At 49.9% G+C, this 18,768-nt stretch overlaps 1 protein-coding gene across 4 annotated transcripts in view; it reads right to left on the reverse strand.

The window, feature by feature from the left end:
* bach2b (BACH transcriptional regulator 2b) overlaps nt 1–17,919 on the reverse strand; it is a 38,031-nt gene extending 20,112 nt beyond the window's left edge. Inside the window, exons 1-2 of one of the 4 annotated variants that reach the window (XM_077016423.1) lie at nt 17,823–17,919; nt 7,876–8,130 (exon numbers count right to left, since the gene is read on the reverse strand). In XM_077016423.1, coding sequence (XP_076872538.1) covers nt 7,876–8,118 — 243 coding nt within the window. In that variant the 5' untranslated portion in view covers nt 8,119–8,130; nt 17,823–17,919. Of the gene's footprint in view, nt 1–7,875; nt 8,175–11,792; nt 11,967–16,193; nt 16,307–17,822 lie in introns of those variants that run through there. The other 3 variants (XM_077016421.1, XM_077016422.1, XR_013133093.1) reach the window with 3 other exon arrangements.
* Between the last annotated feature and the right edge of the window lie 849 nt (nt 17,920–18,768).

The raw sequence follows: 18,768 nt of genomic DNA on the forward strand, positions 1-18,768 counted from the left end.
GGAGTGTAGTAAATTATAAGAAGAGCCTCTAACACATTCAGGCAATTTACAAGCAGTACTCAGGAATTCCACCAAAATAATCCTCTCCATGAGCAGGGCAGAGTGCACTCACCACAACACCCCCCATCACCCCAAAACCTTTCATGAGAGCTCTCTCTTACACACACACACACACACACACACACAGCTCCCCTGGCACTCTCTTGTGCATGCGGATACACACACACACGCGTGCACACACAAACACACACGCTCACACACTCTCACCCTCTCTTTCTCTTTCTCTATCTCTTTCTCTCTGCTCCTACATCAGCCTTTAACCTCTCTATAGCGGAGATGGCTAATTTATGCAAATGTGCTCTGGCACATTCCTGCATGTCATGAATGTTAATGAGTCAAAGGCAGGCATGACGATGGTGCTTGAGTGCATAAAACACACTCATGGGTTTATACACACACACACACACACACACACACACACACACATATACGGTGGCTAGAGAAAAGGCGACTGTGATATGAAATACGCTGACTAACCTGACAGCCAACATCACGTCCAGATGCGACAGAGGGAGCAGAGTCTCATTTCATTACTTTGAGACGCTCCCTTATAGAACTGAGAAAGAAGTGCACTACGAAGATCATATCCATGACATTAGAACGAGATTCAGACCACTACCTATTGCAGGTTGTTTTATTTGACATCATGAATGCACTCGCTGTGATGAAACACTCTTCCTGTGCAAAATACTTTTGGCAAAGAAATCAAAGCAAAACGCCTCCGTGCACAAAGTCAATCGATACTGCCCTGCTGCAGAAAACGCACCGACCTACAAAACAACAGCACAAATATCGGCTTCACGACTCCGTAACACAGATGAATAAATCAAAGTCCAGCACAAGAAACAGGGCAGAGTATCTCTTATAAATACAACAACGAGAAACAGACCAACGTGCATAAAACACTGATCAACAGTATTTTTGCTTCCTGCAAAAAAATAAGGTATAGTGTTTTTTGGCACGTTGAACCCGTATATGCCTTGAGTCTCACTCTCATCTTTGTTATTATGTCTGTTCCAGTAAAGTCTTGCTTCACTCCCTCTATGACAGCAGAATACTGCTGTACACTGAATAACTGTTTTGTTTAAACATAATAATCAACTGATTCATAAATAATGTAATATTTAGGGGAAATGTTACACACTTAAACACCATATAGATTTATATTAAGCATAAAACATACTACAAGGTCAACCTCATAGAATAGTATATTTTCCCATAATCATAGACTACACCAGTTTAAAGCAGGCACTGGTCCCAGTACACATCTTAGTGTTAACCCTGCACTAGAGCCCAGTGTCTCCAGCACTGCTGTACCCCTGGAGCAGGACATGGAGACGAAGGGACAATACTGGGGACAACCCCGCGTTAGACAGACAGGCTCTCTGGGAGACACGCATGGCAGATAAGATTACCTCATAACCTCCATCATCTGTATGTAGTGCCCCCCCACACACACACAAGCATGTCTCTGCTGACCCCCCCCCCCCCCCCCCCCCCCCTGCAGGTCTCAGAGGCTCAGCACACCCCCCCCCCCCCCCCATCTATGCTGGAGGCTTAGATAAACTCCCCTTCCAACAACATCCCGGCTTCAATACACTGTTGTGAGTTAAACCATAACTCCAGGAGTGCATGTTTATGTCTGATAGTGTGCAAGCATGTGTGTGTGCGTGTGAATGTGGCCTCTGTTTTGCTCTAGTGACAGAAAAACACAAAAATCACATCCTCCTCTATTCCTTGGCTGTCAAATCTCCCTATCCCCTCCTCCCTCTCTATTCCTCCCTCTTTCTCTCTCCCTCTCTCTTTCCTGCCCTCTCTCTCTCTCCCTCTCTCTCACTCTCTCTCTCTCTCTCTCTCTCTCTCTCCCTCCCTCCCCCCCCATATATGTGCTGTAGTTCTATAGCGTGATACATGTGTACAGCACCCATCAACCTCCCTACCATCTTCTCCTCTGGGCCAGCCTAAATGCAGCCCCGCCCACTCCACCCAAGACCCGCCTCCCTCAGACGCACTGTTTACAGCTCCATTTGTTCTAGCACCCACCCGTAGCCCATATGCATATGCTATAGATTATTAATCTATTTATTTGCATGAAAAACTCATGCAATAATAATAACAACACACAACAACAACTAACAAAAAAAATGTTAAATGTAAAAATTTACTGAAAATACAATAAAAAGTAAATGATTCTTATGTGTGTTTTCCAAAATATATCTTATTGATATCTTGTAAGATACAGATTTGTTTCGCAGACCTCTTCTCTTTCATCATAATATGACATCAGGCTCACTGAGAGACAGTTGCTAAGGGGTTAGGGAGGGCGGAGCCTAACCTGTAACATACCTGAGCCTGTGTCAGAACACAGCGTGGAGAGGGCGGAGCCTCACATACCTGAACACAGTCCACACAACTGATCATAGCACCACGGACTTGCACTAATTAATGTAGCTTCTAGCATGAGGCTGTGTGTGTGTGTGTGTGTGTGTGTGAGAGTGTGTGTGTGTGAGTGTGTGTGTGTGTGTGTGTGTGTGTGTGTGTGTGTGTGTGTGTGAGAAACTTTTATGAGTGGGTATGACATCTCATTGTCACATCTTGGTTTTACACATTCTTACAGTTTCAGTGTCAGTCAACACCCCCCAGGAATCTTACACCTGTGAGGCCTGAAATACACAACCTCTAAACACCTCCATGTTTCATGATAATTAGCTCAAAATGATGCAAATTACAACCCCCCCCCCACTCCCCCCATTTCTAACATGCTGAGAAAGTTTGTTCCAACAGTGCCAGTATAGCAGAGGACGGCGGATCATCACAGAGGCTGATAATGTAGCGCAAATCAAAGCTCCTCACTCAACAGAGGGTAAAGTTGAAATTCCTGAGTTGCAATTAGTGTAAACCAACACAATCAGAAGTTCACACCTATGAATGGCATGTGTGTGTGTGTGTGTGTGTGTATATGTGTGTGTGTGTGTGGAGAATGGGGGTTTTATATTCACACACACACACACACACACACACACACACACACACACACACACACACACACACACACACACACACACAGCGCTGCTGAATCATAGTAATACTGCTTAGCCATAGAACTTTAACTGCGGCACACCGCACATACTCTCTCTCTCTCTCTCTCTCTCTCTCTCTCCCTCCTTCACTTTCTCTCTATATCTCCCTTTCTCTTTCTCTCTCACAACTTCACTTTCTGCAACTCCCTATCTCTTTCTCTCCCTCTCTCTCACTTCTTCACTTTCTCTCTACCTCTGAAATTCTCTCTCCCTTTCACTATCTCTATATCTCCATTTCTTTCTCTTTATCTCTACAACTCACTCTTTCCTTCCCTCATGTCCTCTCATTCTCTATCCCTCCTCTGTCTTTCTCTCTCTTTCTCTCTCTCTCTGTCTCTCTCAAAGCACTTCTCAAGTGTCTGGAATCAATCAAATGTCAATCTCAGCACTCACACAAATGTGAAGCTGTATTCAGTACACCAAACAGAGAGAGAGAGGGAGAGAGGGAGAGAGAGAGAGAGGGAGAGAGGGAGAGAGAGAGAGAGGGAGAGAGAGAGGGAGAGAGGTAAAAACAAAGTGTGCATGACAGGAGACAGAGAGGTCAATGGGTGAAAGCATAAATCACACAAAGTGAATGAGGGAATGAAAAACAAATTAAAAGAACAGACACAGAAGTGAAGTGAACCCTGTTAACCCTGAGAAGGACTGAGACCTGGAGCAACGTTCTGTAGCTTCAAATAATACATCTAAATATGATCACGGATACTGATACTGACTGAGTTTTTAAACTATTGGGGGAGAGATAAACTGAATTATCTAAATAACCGGCTTTGAAAAAGTCATAACAGAGTTAATATTACTGATTTTACTAAGAGAGAGAAAATGTACACAGTTTGTATTGCTTCAGAGTGAACACTACAATGGATGGTTACGGCATTGTGGGACTTTTATTTTGGAACCAGCCATAATAGCACAGCTGTGAGACGAAGGTAAACACCTGCACCAGCAGGACCAGAGGTCAAAGGTCAGTGCTGGACATTTTAAAGCATTAACTGGTGTTACGAGACTCCTACGTCACCACCACCCTCGTCACCACCACTGTCTGCTCCACGCTGCTACGTCACCCCCACTGTCTGCTCCACGCTGCTACGTCACCCCCACTGTCTGCTCCACGCTGCTACGTCACCACCACTGTCTGCTCCACGCTGCTACGTCACCCCCACTGTCTGCTCCACGCTGCTACGTCACCCCCACCGTCTGCTCCACGCTGCTACGTCACCACCACTGTCTGCTCCATGCTGCTACGTCACCACCACTATCTGCTCCACGCTGCTACGTCACCCCCACTGTCTGCTCCACGCTGCTACGTCACCCCCACTGTCTGCTCCACGCTGCTACGTCACCCCCACCCTCGTCACCACCACTGTCTGCTCCACGCTGCTACGTCACCCCCACTGTCTGCTCCACGCTGCTACGTCACCCCCACCGTCTGCTCCACGCTGCTACGTCACCCCCACTGTCTGCTCCACGCTGCTACGTCACCCCCACTGTCTGCTCCACGCTGCTACGTCAACCCCACTGTCTGCTCCACGCTGCTACGTCACCCCCACTGTCTGCTCCACGCTGCTACGTCACCCCCACTGTCTGCTTCACGCTGCTACGTCTCCCCCACTGTCTGCTCCACGCTGCTACGTCACCCCCACCGTCTGCTCCATGCTGCTACGTCACCCCCACCGTCTGCTCCACGCTGCTACGTCACCCCCACCGTCTGCTCCATGCTGCTACGTCACCCCCACCGTCTGCTCCACGCTGCTACGTCACCCCCACTGTCTGCTCCACGCTGCTACGTCACCACCACTGTCTGCTCCACGCTGCTACGGCACCACCACTGTCTGCTCCACGCTGCTACGTCACCCCCACCCTCGTCACCACCACTGTCTGCTCCACGCTGCTACGTCACCACCACTATCTGCTCCACGCTGCTACGTCACCCCCACCCTCGTCACCACCACTGTCTGCTCCACGCTGCTACGTCACCCCCACTGTCTGCTCCACACTGCTACGTCACCCCCACTGTCTGCTCCACGCTGCTACGTCACCCCCACCGTCTGCTCCACGCTACTACGTCACCCCCACTGTCTGCTCCACGCTGCTACGTCACTCCCACCGTCTGCTCCACGCTGCTACATCACCCCCACCCTCGTCACCACCACTGTCTGCTCCACGCTGCTACTTCAACCCCACTGTCTGCTCCACGATGCTACGTCACCCCCACCCTCGTCACCACCACTGTCTGCTCCACGCTGCTACGTCACCACCACTGTCTGCTCCACGCTGCTACTTCAACCCCACTGTCTGCTCCACGCTGCTACGTCACCCCCACCCTCGTCACCACCACTGTCTGCTCCACGCTGCTACGTCACCCCCACTGTCTGCTCCACGCTGCTACGTCAACCCCACCGTCTGCTCCACGCTGCTACGTCAACCCCACCGTCTGCTCCACGCTGCTACGTCACCCCCACTGTCTGCTCCACGCTGCTACGTCACCCCCCTCACCACCACCACTACACTAGGTCTGCTATTGTGAACCACCGGTCTTCCCGGAGCTCCAGCACCAAGTTCTCGAGCGATTTTCTCCCTCCCAACTAGACGCTTGTGTTCGCTCTTCAAGCCACAGAGTGACACAGGCCGACATTTTCTGAACGAACTCTTAAGGAGTCGTCGTGATTCCCGAATGGACGTCACGCGGGCGGAGAATCCCGGAGTGAACTCGGCTGTGTTCGGGATGAGAGCCAGTGCACGTCTGTCTTCCACGAGGAGTGAGTATTTTGTTCTTTTCTGCTTCTGTTCAGAATCGGAGCCCGAACAAAGAGGCGATTATCCGCGGCCCTCTCCATCTCCCCGCTGAACACACATGCGGGCTAACACAGATGATGTCACTCAACCCAACGCACTCCCTTCCGTTCAACAATAAACAAGGTCATCGCAGGGGAGAGGAGACGGAGCGAGCGAGTCGTGAGAAGAGAGACACAGATGAGAAGAGGGGGGGGGGGTATGAGAAGAGGGAGAGGCAGACGTGGGGGGTTGTGGGGTGTGAAGAGCAGAGTGATCTTTGTTTCACATTTCAATCTGCTGTGCCCCCCCCACCCCAGAGGTACCACACCCCACCCCCCACCCGCTGTTAAATGCCCCCTCTAACACACAGAGGGCAGTCTTCAGCAAAGCATAAACACGCCACGTTCGGCAGCTCGTCCCTTTCAGAGGTTGAGAGAGATCTGGTATCATGCTAACTGTCTCACTGACCACAGCAGAGTGTGGGATGGAGGGAGGGGGAGAGAGGGGGAGAGAGAGAGAGAGAGAGAGAGAGAGAGAGAGAGACAAAGGGCATTCCAAACGCTGACATTACAACTTCCTCCAGCGTCCGGCTGAATGACGCAGCCTGTGTGTGAACCCCGGTGTGTGTGTAAACTGCACCGTGTCTCTTCAAGCGCTTTAATTTCACTCGCCAGCGGCGAACATCCACCTCGCGCGCGCGTTACCGCCGCCGTCACGTCTGGCGGGGGTGCTGATCCGCTCGGCGGGGAGTGCGGGGTGAAACCGAGCCCCTGCGCACCGACACGTCCCGGCTCGCACCGGAGGTGAGGATGAGCTCTAGGGGACCGGTGCCTTCGGAACCCCTCCCCGCCCCCCTCCTCCTTTATGAAGGATGTCACTTTCGCTCGCACCTGCGTGGCGGTGCGGAGGATGAATAAATAATAAGGAGCGGGACACGGTGGCGGGGGCAGAGACGTCACCCTCCGCTCCGGTACAGCGCGCGGATCCGCTTCCCCGGGGCTCGCGCTGGAGCCCAGAAACACTAGAGCTCGTTTTAGCCACGCGTACGCCGCTCAAAAGTGACGGATCATCGCGCGCCCCTTCCGTAGCTCCCCCGGTTAACGGACCGACAGAAACACACACACACACGACACGTGTACGCGATAAATGTGTATGTTAATGAGCTCACTTGTAACTACAGCAGACTCGTGACAAAGAGACACCAGTGAAATGTGTGCCCTATTTATGTAGTCTCTCTCTCTCTCTCTCTCTCTGTGTTCATCTCTCACTCTGTGTGTGTGTATAGAATGGCGCAGTAGTAAGATCATAATTTATGATTCTAGTCCTGTAAAAGCTGCACCAAGTTATTGATCCTTTGTACAGTACACACACACACACACACACACACACACACACACACACACACACACACACACACACACACACACACACACACACACATAAAGAGCGAAGATAGGTGCTATGAACAATGAGATTAAGTGCTTTGCTGAAATCTTCTCGTTTGTCAGTGACGGCCCTCAGCCAGCCCAGCTCTCCAAAAGCATCCCAACACAAACGCCATTGTTTATCTGTCTTAGGGGGGACGCGGCTCCGATCCAAGATGGACATGTTGGACGTGAAGATGGACGGTGTCCTCGACATGTTCTTCCTCTCCGCAGTGGAAGGATCTGACTGTCTGATTGGCCATGAAAAAGCTTCAGACGACTTCTGACACTCGTGGACTCTGGTGCATGGATGCAACATGGATATAACACGTCAGAAGCGTGTCTGCTGGTGTGTACGTGAGCCCATAGTGTGTGTGTGCGTGTGTGTGTGTGTTGGCTTCAACCTTCTGGGTCAATGTAACGTATAAAATATCATCTTGGTAAATAATATAAAGTCCATGTTAATTCCATACTTCTCACGTCACAGGTGTGTGTGTGTGTGTGTGTGTGTGTGTGTGTGTGTGTGTGTCCATTACCTCCTCGGGCATGGTGAAGACCAGCTCCTTGTCTCCGTGGCTGACCAGGCCCTGGAGGAAGAACTCGCTGCAGGCGGCCAGCACGGCCCGGTGGGCCCGGAACTCCTTGCCCTCCACCTGCACGGTGACGTCACACAGCAGGCCCTGCTGACGCTGCTCGTTGAGGCCCAGCAGCATGTTAGCGCAGTGCACCGTCGACTCATACACGTACATGGGGGCCTCAGACTGCGCATCCACGGACATACCGCTCTCACCCTGCAGGGGGCGACAGAGGGCGACCGGTGTGGGGTGGGAGAGAGAGAGAGAGAGAGAGAGAGAGAGACATCAGTTCACAGTATCAACATATCAGACCTCAAACCCCCCCACACAAACACACACCTACTCACAACCAGCCCCCCCCCCACACACACACACTCACAACCACCCCCCCCCACACACACAAACACACACCCACTCACAACCAGCCCCCCCTTCCCCACACACACACACACACACCCACATCCTTCTTGGGGCAACATAAAAAAAACACTAAACAGCATTCTCACTGTCAACACACAGACATAAGTTCAGACACCTCTACCCCCGAACACACACACACACACACACACACACACACACACACACACACACACTCACACACACACTCACACACACACTCACACACACACACACACACACACACACACACACACACACACACACACACACACACACACACACACACACACACACACAATCTCGAACAAAAATGTTCAATCAAGTGACTAGAAGAGAATATGCAGTGTAAATGAATCTCATGGTCCTTCACCCAAGACTTCTCACTATGAGGAGAAACATACAAGCACCACAAGCACCTTTCTCTTCTCATGGCAGCATAAGGATGTGTGTGTGTGTGTGTGTGTGTGTGTGTGTGTGTGTGTGTGTGTGTGTGTGTGTGTGTGTGTGTGTGTGTGTGTGTGTGTGTGTATGTGTGTGTGTGTGTGTGTGTGTGTGTGTGTGTGTGTGTGTATGTGTGTGTGTGTGTGTGTATGTGTGTGTGTGTGTGTGTATCGTGTGTGTGTGTGTGAGTGTGTATGTGTGTGTGTGTGTGTGTGTGTGTGTGTGTGTGTGTATCGTGTGTGTGTGTGTGTGTGTGTATCGTGTGTGTGTGTGTGTGTGTGTGTGTGTGTGTGTGTGTGTATCGTGTGTGTGTGTGTGTGTGTGTGTGTGTATCGTGTGTGTGTGTGTGTGTGTGTGTGTGCATGCTGTCAACACTCAGCTATTCAGCTTCCGTCTGATTATACATGTGATGTCACCTCCTCCTGGTTTTACAGAGAGAGTGACTTTGCGGGTGGGGGTGGTGGTGGTTGTGTGTGTGTGTGTGTGTGTGTGTGTGTGTGTGTGTGTGTGTGTGTGTGTGTGTGTGTGTGTGTGTGTGTGTTAGTATTTTCCACTTGTTCCAACCCAGCTTTTTTTCCCCACAACATTACTGTGCTATTTACATCATGCGTGGCCAGGTTCAGACACCGTGGTGATGTGGGCGGGACAAAATGCTTCACCGCACCGCCCTCCACGTACCTCACCCAGAATGCTCTGGGGTTTCTCGCCCACCCTCTCATCCCACGTCACGCCGCCTCAACCCTCTCCAGAACCATGGCGCCCGCCCACACCAGCCTCCTCCCTGGGTTCATAACACCAGCTGTGCTGCGTTTGCAAACGTGCTTCAAGACCCAAAGGCAAGCGGGTCGCAGAAGCAGGGAGAGGCGGGGCCTGGCGAGGTCAGGCCACGCCCCCCCACATTACAAAACCCCTCCCTGGGTCACAGGAAACGGAAAGCCCAACCCTGCGGAATGGAAGGAGCCGGCCAGGAACCGAGCTCTCCAACCCTCACCGCAGAGCTGAAAGGGCTCGCAGTCTGCACCAGGAGTGTGTGTGGGTGTGTGTGAGAACGTGTGTGTGAGTGAGCGTGTGTTTGTGTGGGGCGGGGGTGTTGTGGTTATGATGAGAAAAAAAATGAGGACAAACAAACATGAGTAGAGAGCTTGCGGTGACTCTGTTTGAAGTCGTGACTGTGTTTCTAGAGCGCGTAGACAGCTGAGAGAGACCAACCGTCCATCATTTCTGCTGACTAACCCGCTGGGACAAGCCTGAGATAACTGCACAAACGGGGACACTCCACTCATAGGTGGACTTTTTCAACCAATCGGCTTGCAGCTAGTTGGCAACTTGCTGTACTTTCAAGTTTCACAACTGATTCCATGACATTTAGCTAGCAGCGTCAGTCGCAGGGTTTGGGTGTTCGTGCACCCCCGTAGCTCCAGTTCAGCTGCCGTTAGCATGCTTCAGCCGTTAGCATGCTTCAGCCGTTAGCATGCTTCCAGTCCAGCCACGGACCTGTGCATACGGCATGTAAATCCGGGCGGTGTTGGAGGGAGAAACGCTAACCAGATCCCGTTCATGTTCTGGACAAGAATGGATCTCTGCGGTTGCTACCCAAATGCCTCCGCGTCCAGACGGCCACTGCAGCCGTCTGGCTAGCCACTGCAATTACTGCTGTGGTGTTTTGTTTTTTCACCGCACGCCCCAACACCCCCCCATACCCCCCCACACCCACACGTGCCCCGCCCCTGGCCCAGATAATGGCCTGTCTTTCGAGAATAAGGTTTCCAGATGTGGTTGCAAGCATGTCAGTCCTCACCATTCACTTTCTGCGCCGAAATATCCCCACGTGCACCAGCTCATACACACCTTATACACACCTCACACACACACCTCACATACAGCCCTCACACACACACACACACACACACACATCTCACACACTCTTCACACACGGCCTCACAATCACCTCACACACAAGCTCACAAAGACATCACACACAAGCTCACACACACACACACACACACACACACACACACACACACACACACACACACACACACACACACACACACACACACACACACACACACACACACACACACCTCACATACAGCCCTCACACACTCTTCACACACAAAGACATCACACACCTCACACGCAAGCTCACACACACACTCCTCACACACAAGCCCGCCACAACTGACTGGTCTAGGCTGTGTTCAGATTAGAACTGCTGAGGGCTGATCAGCTTCTCTCCTCAGATGCCCACACCCCTCCCAACGTCTCTCTCTCATCTCCTTCCGAGCTAATTTCGCCTCCTTCCCCACCAAGCGTAGCGACTACCCCGGCTCCGTGTGCAGTGCTGCCTCGCGGATCAAAGCCGGGAAGCGTGATGGATTCCGGACAGCTGTCACCGCCGCTCCGCTTTTACTGCTCCTGAAGCCGGAGCGCTGAAGCGCCGTTCCGACTGATCCGAGACCAGCGGTGCCGAGTATGAGACAGGCCAAGCAGCTACACCCTCGGGCAGATGCCTGATTTCTTTGAAGCTCATTAGCAAAACGGCTGATTTAGGAAAACGTTCATGCGTGTCAGTGGACACATTCTGTCAGTAACATCAACTGTTGGACTTATTGCCAAATCAGAGCACAAACCCTCCAATAAACAGTCAATTACATGTATCGAGTTGTTTAATGCAATTTGATGTATTAATCATGACGATGTCCAGATAGAAACTGCAGTGAAAGTGTGTGTGTGTGTGTGTGAAAGACCTTCTTGGGATAAGAGCTGATGCCTCCTCTATCAATATCACAAAGCAGTAAAACACTTTGTTTCGTTTGTTTCGATTCTTTGGTCATGTGACCTGGACCTTCTCACACAATGCAGGCAGCACCTCTAGAGCCAAGGGCCCTGTGTTAAAATACAGAATATAAAACTCGCCTTAAAGCAAAACATCTTTAAAGTTCATCACCAGGGTTTACAAACGAAGACAGCACGCTGTGGAAGTGCCAGGATGTGGCAAACATGAATATTTGATGAGGTAAGGGGTGTGGTCTCACTGCTGCAGGCCTGGAGATGTGTGAAGGGGTGTGGTCTCGCTCCTGCAGGCCTGAAGATGTGTTTTGCTGGATGGAGATTGTCTGGAGACTGAAGGTGATGGAACAACACTAGAAACTGTCAGGTGTGCTTTCTCCTGTCAGGGCCTTCAGGCTCTTAGAATGAACACAGGAAGCAGGTGGTGAGACTGATGCTTCCTTAATAGTGAGAGAGAGAGAGAGAGAGAGAGAGAGAGAGAGAGTGTGTGTGTGTGTGTAACAGAATCTTGATGTACTTTGTGATGTGTGCCCCCCTCCCAATGACCCGTGAGGGTGTGAGAAGAGTAGAGTGTGTCTGACAGAACAAAGCAGCTAGTCCTCACACACACGCACACACGCACACACGCACACACACACACACACACACACACACACACACACACACACACACACACACACACACACACACACACACACACACACAGAGCTCATATGACGAACATCAAATATATGTGACATCATGCCTCACTCATCCCCTCCCCCACATTGTGGATGTCATGGCGACAACCTCCTTGTCTAAGTATCAGTGCGCGTTTAAGAGCAGTTTTACTGCCCCCCACAGGGCGAGGGGCATCTCTCCCCTGTCCACTAATCTCCTGGGGTAACTGGGGAGAGCTTGTTCAGGGCCTGCCGGTCCTTCACAACACACACACTGCACTCCATAAACAAAGCAACTAATCAAATGAATGAGTGAACAGTTGAACAAAGGAATCGTTTGGGCATATATCAGGTGGCTTTCAACTTTCAAGTACTATCCTATTAATTAACACACACACACACACACACACACACACACACAGAGGAGTGTGTAGTGGGACGATGCTGCGAGTTCTTTTGAAATTTGCGTTCAGCGTGGAGCACAGACTTCTGGGATTCCTTGTGCCCTCCCGCCCCTGAAACACACTTAACGGCTCATTACATCGCCACACTGCCAGGCATTAATCATCGCTCTCTATGACTAATCCTGCCTCTACACACACACACACACACACACACACACACACACACACACACGCACTCACACGGGTAAAAAACGCATGCTCACTAATGGCAGCCTTTTAACCGCTGTATCTCAGTGTGCTGGACGGATTGTAATGGGCATTTATTGGAGGCTTGCAGGCTTTTATGAGTCTGCAGACTGTGTGCATAATACACTGTTAGCAGAAGTGAACTAAATGCATTCCAATAGCGATCACTCCAGAACAACCAGGTCACTGTCGCTGCAGAACCTGTAGAAGAACCTGTAGAAGAACCTGTAGAAGCCAAGGACCTGTAGAAGATGTGAGGAATGATGTTCAACATGTGTAGTTAACTGCACACGTGTTTGGAACAACACGTGGAGAGACGAAGGCTAGCAGGGTGATTCTTCATGGTTAGCCATGGTTAGTGGTGGCTTCTCCTCATAACACACACACACACACACACACACACACACACACACACACACACACACACACACACACACACACGTGCACTACACTTCAGTAATGAAAGTGGATGATCCTCAGTCTCCACAATGTAGAAATACCATCTGACCTTCTTTGGTCGAGGAAAACGATTCTGACGATGTATGTATAGATGTATGTTGATATCCAACGGTGGAGAAAAAACAAACATGGGAGACAAATTTGGGGTAAATATGAGACGTTAGCGGTATGATACATAATATGGTGATTCGCCGAGCTGCGGGATTAATGATCAAATACGTCAAGACCCATACAAAAAAAATGTCTAGTCCAAAAATGGGAGTCCAAGTGTTGTTTGTGGACGTCTGAATAAATCACAGACTGGAAGCGTTGGTGACCCACTAGAACATCTGCCACTCCTGGTAATGACTACTGACGGTTTTTTGTTCTTTAAGGAACAAACTGCTTCCTTTTGCCAGTTAGCTTTACAGGACCAAGTTAGCGTCTGTCTCTGTAAATCATGTGACCAGACATGTTTTGAGACATTCTGCCAGATGCCTTTGATTATTCTTGAAATGTGCATGCAGATTTCATCCAATTACTGACTGAGGTGACAATATGCTCAGATTACTGCATAATTACATCTTAAATTAGGCTAATAACCCTAGCTACCGACAAATCGGTATGAAAGAAAGTGTATGAAAGAAAGGAGTCGTTCAATCAACTCTTCAACTGATCCCAGCTCAGTTCCCCAACAAACAAGAATGATGTTAACAACCGAATAACTGCACCCAACACCGTCAATCATACGTCACTCTCACAAATGGGCTCTCGGTTACTTTATTTGTGGTTTGCTCGGTGACGGGATGGGTCGCAGTGTTGCGAAATGAAGGGTTTCATCACAGCAGGTGTGCCGCTTAATGGTTGGTTGGAAGTTGGAGGCCGAGTAAAACTACACTCACTCTATCTTATCTGCTGCTTCTCCCCCTCATACTTCTTGATAAGCCTTCGGTAATTGACGGGACCTTTGGCTGGGGAGGGGGGTGTTTGGGCTGTGGGGAAACCCGGGAGCACCTTCATTTTAGGTCTGTGATAAATGTAATGACCGTGGGTAAGTGGTGAGGAGTACTAATTGTAGGGATGGAACTCACTCTGCCATTTCATTAAGAAGAGAGAGGCGGGCCTGTTGATGTTCTGAACCCACCTTCTTGAAGGTCAGGAGAGTTTGTGAGGTCAGGCGTGAGGGAATGGAAACTTTCAGACTAATGTTTGTGGTCTCTCTCCAGACCCAAACCTAATGAAGCTTGTACAGAAATGCTAATTTAGCTTGTTTACCCCCAGGAAATCTACAACAGCACTAATCGCGGCTTCGTTGTGCCGGTCTGGTCCTGTGCTGGTAATTCATGATTAAAGTACACCTCCGGACCTCCAAAGCAAAACAGCAGCCACCCCAAACCCTGCGTTGAGTCAAGTGAAACCAGTGTGTGGCTCTGAGCGTGGACCCTTGTGGGGACCTGTGCGACACGGGGTCTTCTAAAGGAGAAGGTTCTGCGAAGCTACGGGTCAGAGCTCCCCCCACACCAACCACACAATCACTGCCAAACCAAAGTGGCTTTGTTTAAAACTCTACTTTCAATATTAGCCCTACATGACAGACAGATATGTATATAGATAAAGGCAGTAAGAGCAATATTGGGTGAGAGAGAGAGCGGTTCTAAGGATGAGCTGTGAGGAGAGTTTGGCGTTAAGAAGCTCAGGGGGAGGATGTGCTGTCCGTCTGTTTTGAGCTGGGACTTTCCTGCCTGCTCAGAAAATCCTGAGATGCATCAGCATGTTGATTATTAGCATAAAAGTGAGAGTCCAGGTTTACTGACTCATCTTAGAATGAATGTGGATAAACATCTGGTCATTATACAGGTGTAGACGGGCAGCTTCTGCTGAGAACTCCCAAGATATATACATATACAAAGATACAGTATACATATACAATAAGTTCAGCCTAGTGTGATCAACCCCTTCTGTCTGTGACACAACCTCACCCAGGAGTTTCTTCTGAAGGCATGTCAAGCTGATGGCTAAGCAACTGTCAATCGGATGGGTGTGTGTTTGTGTGTGTGTGTGTGTGTGTGTGTGTGTGGTGGGGGTTAACCCCAAGTGAAGTTTCATGACTCTAAGCCACAGCTGTGCAAAAAGTGGCTTACAGTCTTGAAGATATTTGGTGGCTCTGTAATTACAAAACTCCTGTTTGACCTTGTTATCCTATTAATCACTCAGCTCAAGGGATCTCGTGTTAAAACAAATGCAGAGATTCACAATAAAAACACTCCAAACACAAACAAGAGAAGATTCCCCAGCAGAACAGAGAGGAGGGGAACCAGCGCCTGTGGTAATCAGCTCGCTGTTCGAGACGAGTCCTGCATCCTGCATCACCTACCTGTACCGACATGTTTGAGAAACCTCAGGACGCTCTCTCTAAGTTATACCAAAGCACGGCAAACACGCTCAAAGGTCATCTGCTACAGACTGCTAGGGGCTCAGAAACTAAAACGGCTCCATGTAGAACGTGGCCATGTCAGCGGCGGTGTGGACGGGTTAGTCGCTTTTCTAAGCTGCCATCTGCAGCCAGTGGTACTCTGGCTCTTTAGCCGTCGGTCTGTGCCGACTGAGACCTGCTCAAAAAGATCCTGTGCATTCATTCGTGACATGTTCTGCAAACGAGCCCTTTTGGAACTTGACGCATCGGCGAAGCTCTCACTCTAAAGGATGCATCACAACAAAGACGGCGTCTATAACACAGGATACCGACTGATTCTCGTCGCAAAGCTCAAACCACACTTCCCTTGCTGATCTAACGACAATGCAGACAGACGGACAGATGACAGACAGACGGACGGATGACAGACGGACGGACAGATGACAGACGGACGGACAGATGACAGACGGACGGACGGGCCGGTACCTCAGGAAGCTACGACAGCTTCACTCCGTGACATTCCAGCTAGTTAACGCAGGAGTTCCTGGACAGGCCGAGATGTTCCAGATCTGGGTGAGGAGACATGCTGCTTTGACTCAGATCCTGGGTGAGGAGACATGCTGCTTTGACTCAAACCTAGCAGGAGATGCACCAAGGCCTCCACAGTGAACAATGACAGAGCTCTGTTGGTGTCCACAGTGTGTGTGTTTGTGTGTGTGTGTGTGTTTGTGTGTGTGTTGAAGTATTTTAGGCTCAGCAAGATTGGATGAATCATGACTTCCCACATAGCAGAGCAGAGACAGCATGACTCATGAGCCTATCTTATATGGTAACGCACTGAACATGTGACGCACACACACACACACACACACACACACACACACACACACACACACACACACACGCCCGCACACACACATGCACTCACACAAAGAAGTGTGTGTCAGCTCTATCTTTTTTTTCATCCTTCTTTGTAGTTCAGACATTTTGAATAGCTCAGCACGGTCCGAATCATACTGCTGTTTACTACTCCACATGTGAACCCAGTTACACACACACACACACACACACACACACACACACACACACACACACACACACACACACACACACTGTCCACACCGGAGGCCGTGCAGCAGCCTCTCGGCGGTGACTCAGAGCACTGGCGTTCTGGCTAGCGAACTGCAACACACAGACGGGGTGGGATTCTCTGCTACCGGTCCCTGACTGCATCGGCACCTCCACCAGAGCTTCTCCCGTTAGGAGCCCGACACGCTCACTGACGCTCGTCTGGTACACGTGAACACGGGCCCGGGCCTGAACGCTCAGATCTGTTCAGATAAAGAGCTGTCCAAGGCTCCGACGGTTTAACACAAACAGAAAAACACAAAGCAGCAAGAGAGAAAAAAAAACTAGAAAGAAGGAAAAAACACGTCTCATATTCAGATCAGGAAATGCTGATGGTGCACATAAGTGCGCTCGCCGCAGGGCAGGCAGACGAGAGGAGTTTGTCTCCTCCATCTCCTCTTCAGACAGGGAGGAGAGAGCCGCTCGAGAAGCAGCCACTGCCCGGGGACTCCGTCAGCAGGGATCACACCGAACCTTCAGCCCAGGTAATCTTAACCCGGAGCGCACGCTGCAGTCGCACTAACCGGGTCACACACGCATAATGCACAAGCAAGAAAACACACACACACACACACACACACACACACACACACACACACACACACATGCACACACAATAACAACAACAAACAAACAAAAACACAGCATGTCTTGCATATGCGCAAACACAGACTTCTGGTTTTTGATAAAGAGCTTTGTAGGATTCGGAATGTACGATAATGTACAGATGTAAAAATGTAATGATATTTGGTATAGTTTTATACAAAACTCAAACCCCATCACAGGAAATAGAGACTGATGGAAAATCTCCCCATAGGAAAGAAGTGACACATAAAACCGCCCACATCAACACTCCCACGCTCTGTGTATGTGCGTGTGTGTGTGTGTGTGCATATGTGTGACAGCATGAAGGTGTGTGTGTGCACTTAAGGGATACATGAGACAGAGAGGAAGAACAAACCCATATTATAATAAATCTGCTCTCACCCTTTCAGTGGAGGGTCATACGGTGTGTCCTCACACTCTGACCTTCTACCAGCGGTCCGAGAGACCGACGGGACGGTACCTCGGACGTCTGGAGACCCAAATATCCCTATGACTCCAATCCAATATCCAAGACCGGTTTAGGTTAAATCACCACATCCTAGAGGTGAGTGGCTCCAGGAGTTAAAGCGTAATGCTGTACAGGAAAGATGCGTTTAGGTCTTAGACTCCTTTAGATCTTAAGATGATTGTACTCCTAGACTGATTCTGCTGTCTCCTACATTCTACTACACAGGCAAAGTCTGAGCTCAATAAATCACCGGTGGTGAGGAACGGATATGAGAGGGCAGGCCCCATGCAAAACAGCTCAGGAGTCAATAAAACACTTTAACAATCGCTTGGCTACAAATTTTAAGCACACGCTGTAATGCGCAGCTGAAATGACATTTGTCAACAGCTCGGCGCATCTTTTATCTTGTCTTCTGGAAAAAGTGACGATTCAGACATCAAAGTTCATTTATTTATCGCCGGAATTAAAATGTGCGCTTAGACTCACTAATCGTCCCCACGGTGGGTTTCATCAATATGTCAGACAAGATGCGATTATGACCAATGTCACCGTTACTGTTACTGTTCCTGCTCCTCCAAGTGATTAACCTAATAAAGAAAGATCTAGAATCAGATCTGTGTCCTATGCCAAAGTGGGCATTTATCAGAAAGCCTGATTCCAGATCAGCCTTCCACACATGCTGTGCTTTGAGAAAGTCAGCCCGTGGCTGGATCTCCACACGTTGTTGTTGTTGCCTTTGTCCCCAAACCCGCCACCTGGGAAGGGGGAATCCCCGTGCGAGACACTGGGCGAGGTGGACGCAGAGGGCATGAAAACCTCTGACTCTGGCTTCCGCAGGGCCAAAGCTCCCTTTGTGCCCGAAACTGTATCTCTCGCCTT

The sequence above is a fragment of the Brachyhypopomus gauderio genome, chromosome 9 (assembly GCF_052324685.1).
Source record: "Brachyhypopomus gauderio isolate BG-103 chromosome 9, BGAUD_0.2, whole genome shotgun sequence".
NCBI lineage: Eukaryota > Metazoa > Chordata > Actinopteri > Gymnotiformes > Hypopomidae > Brachyhypopomus > Brachyhypopomus gauderio.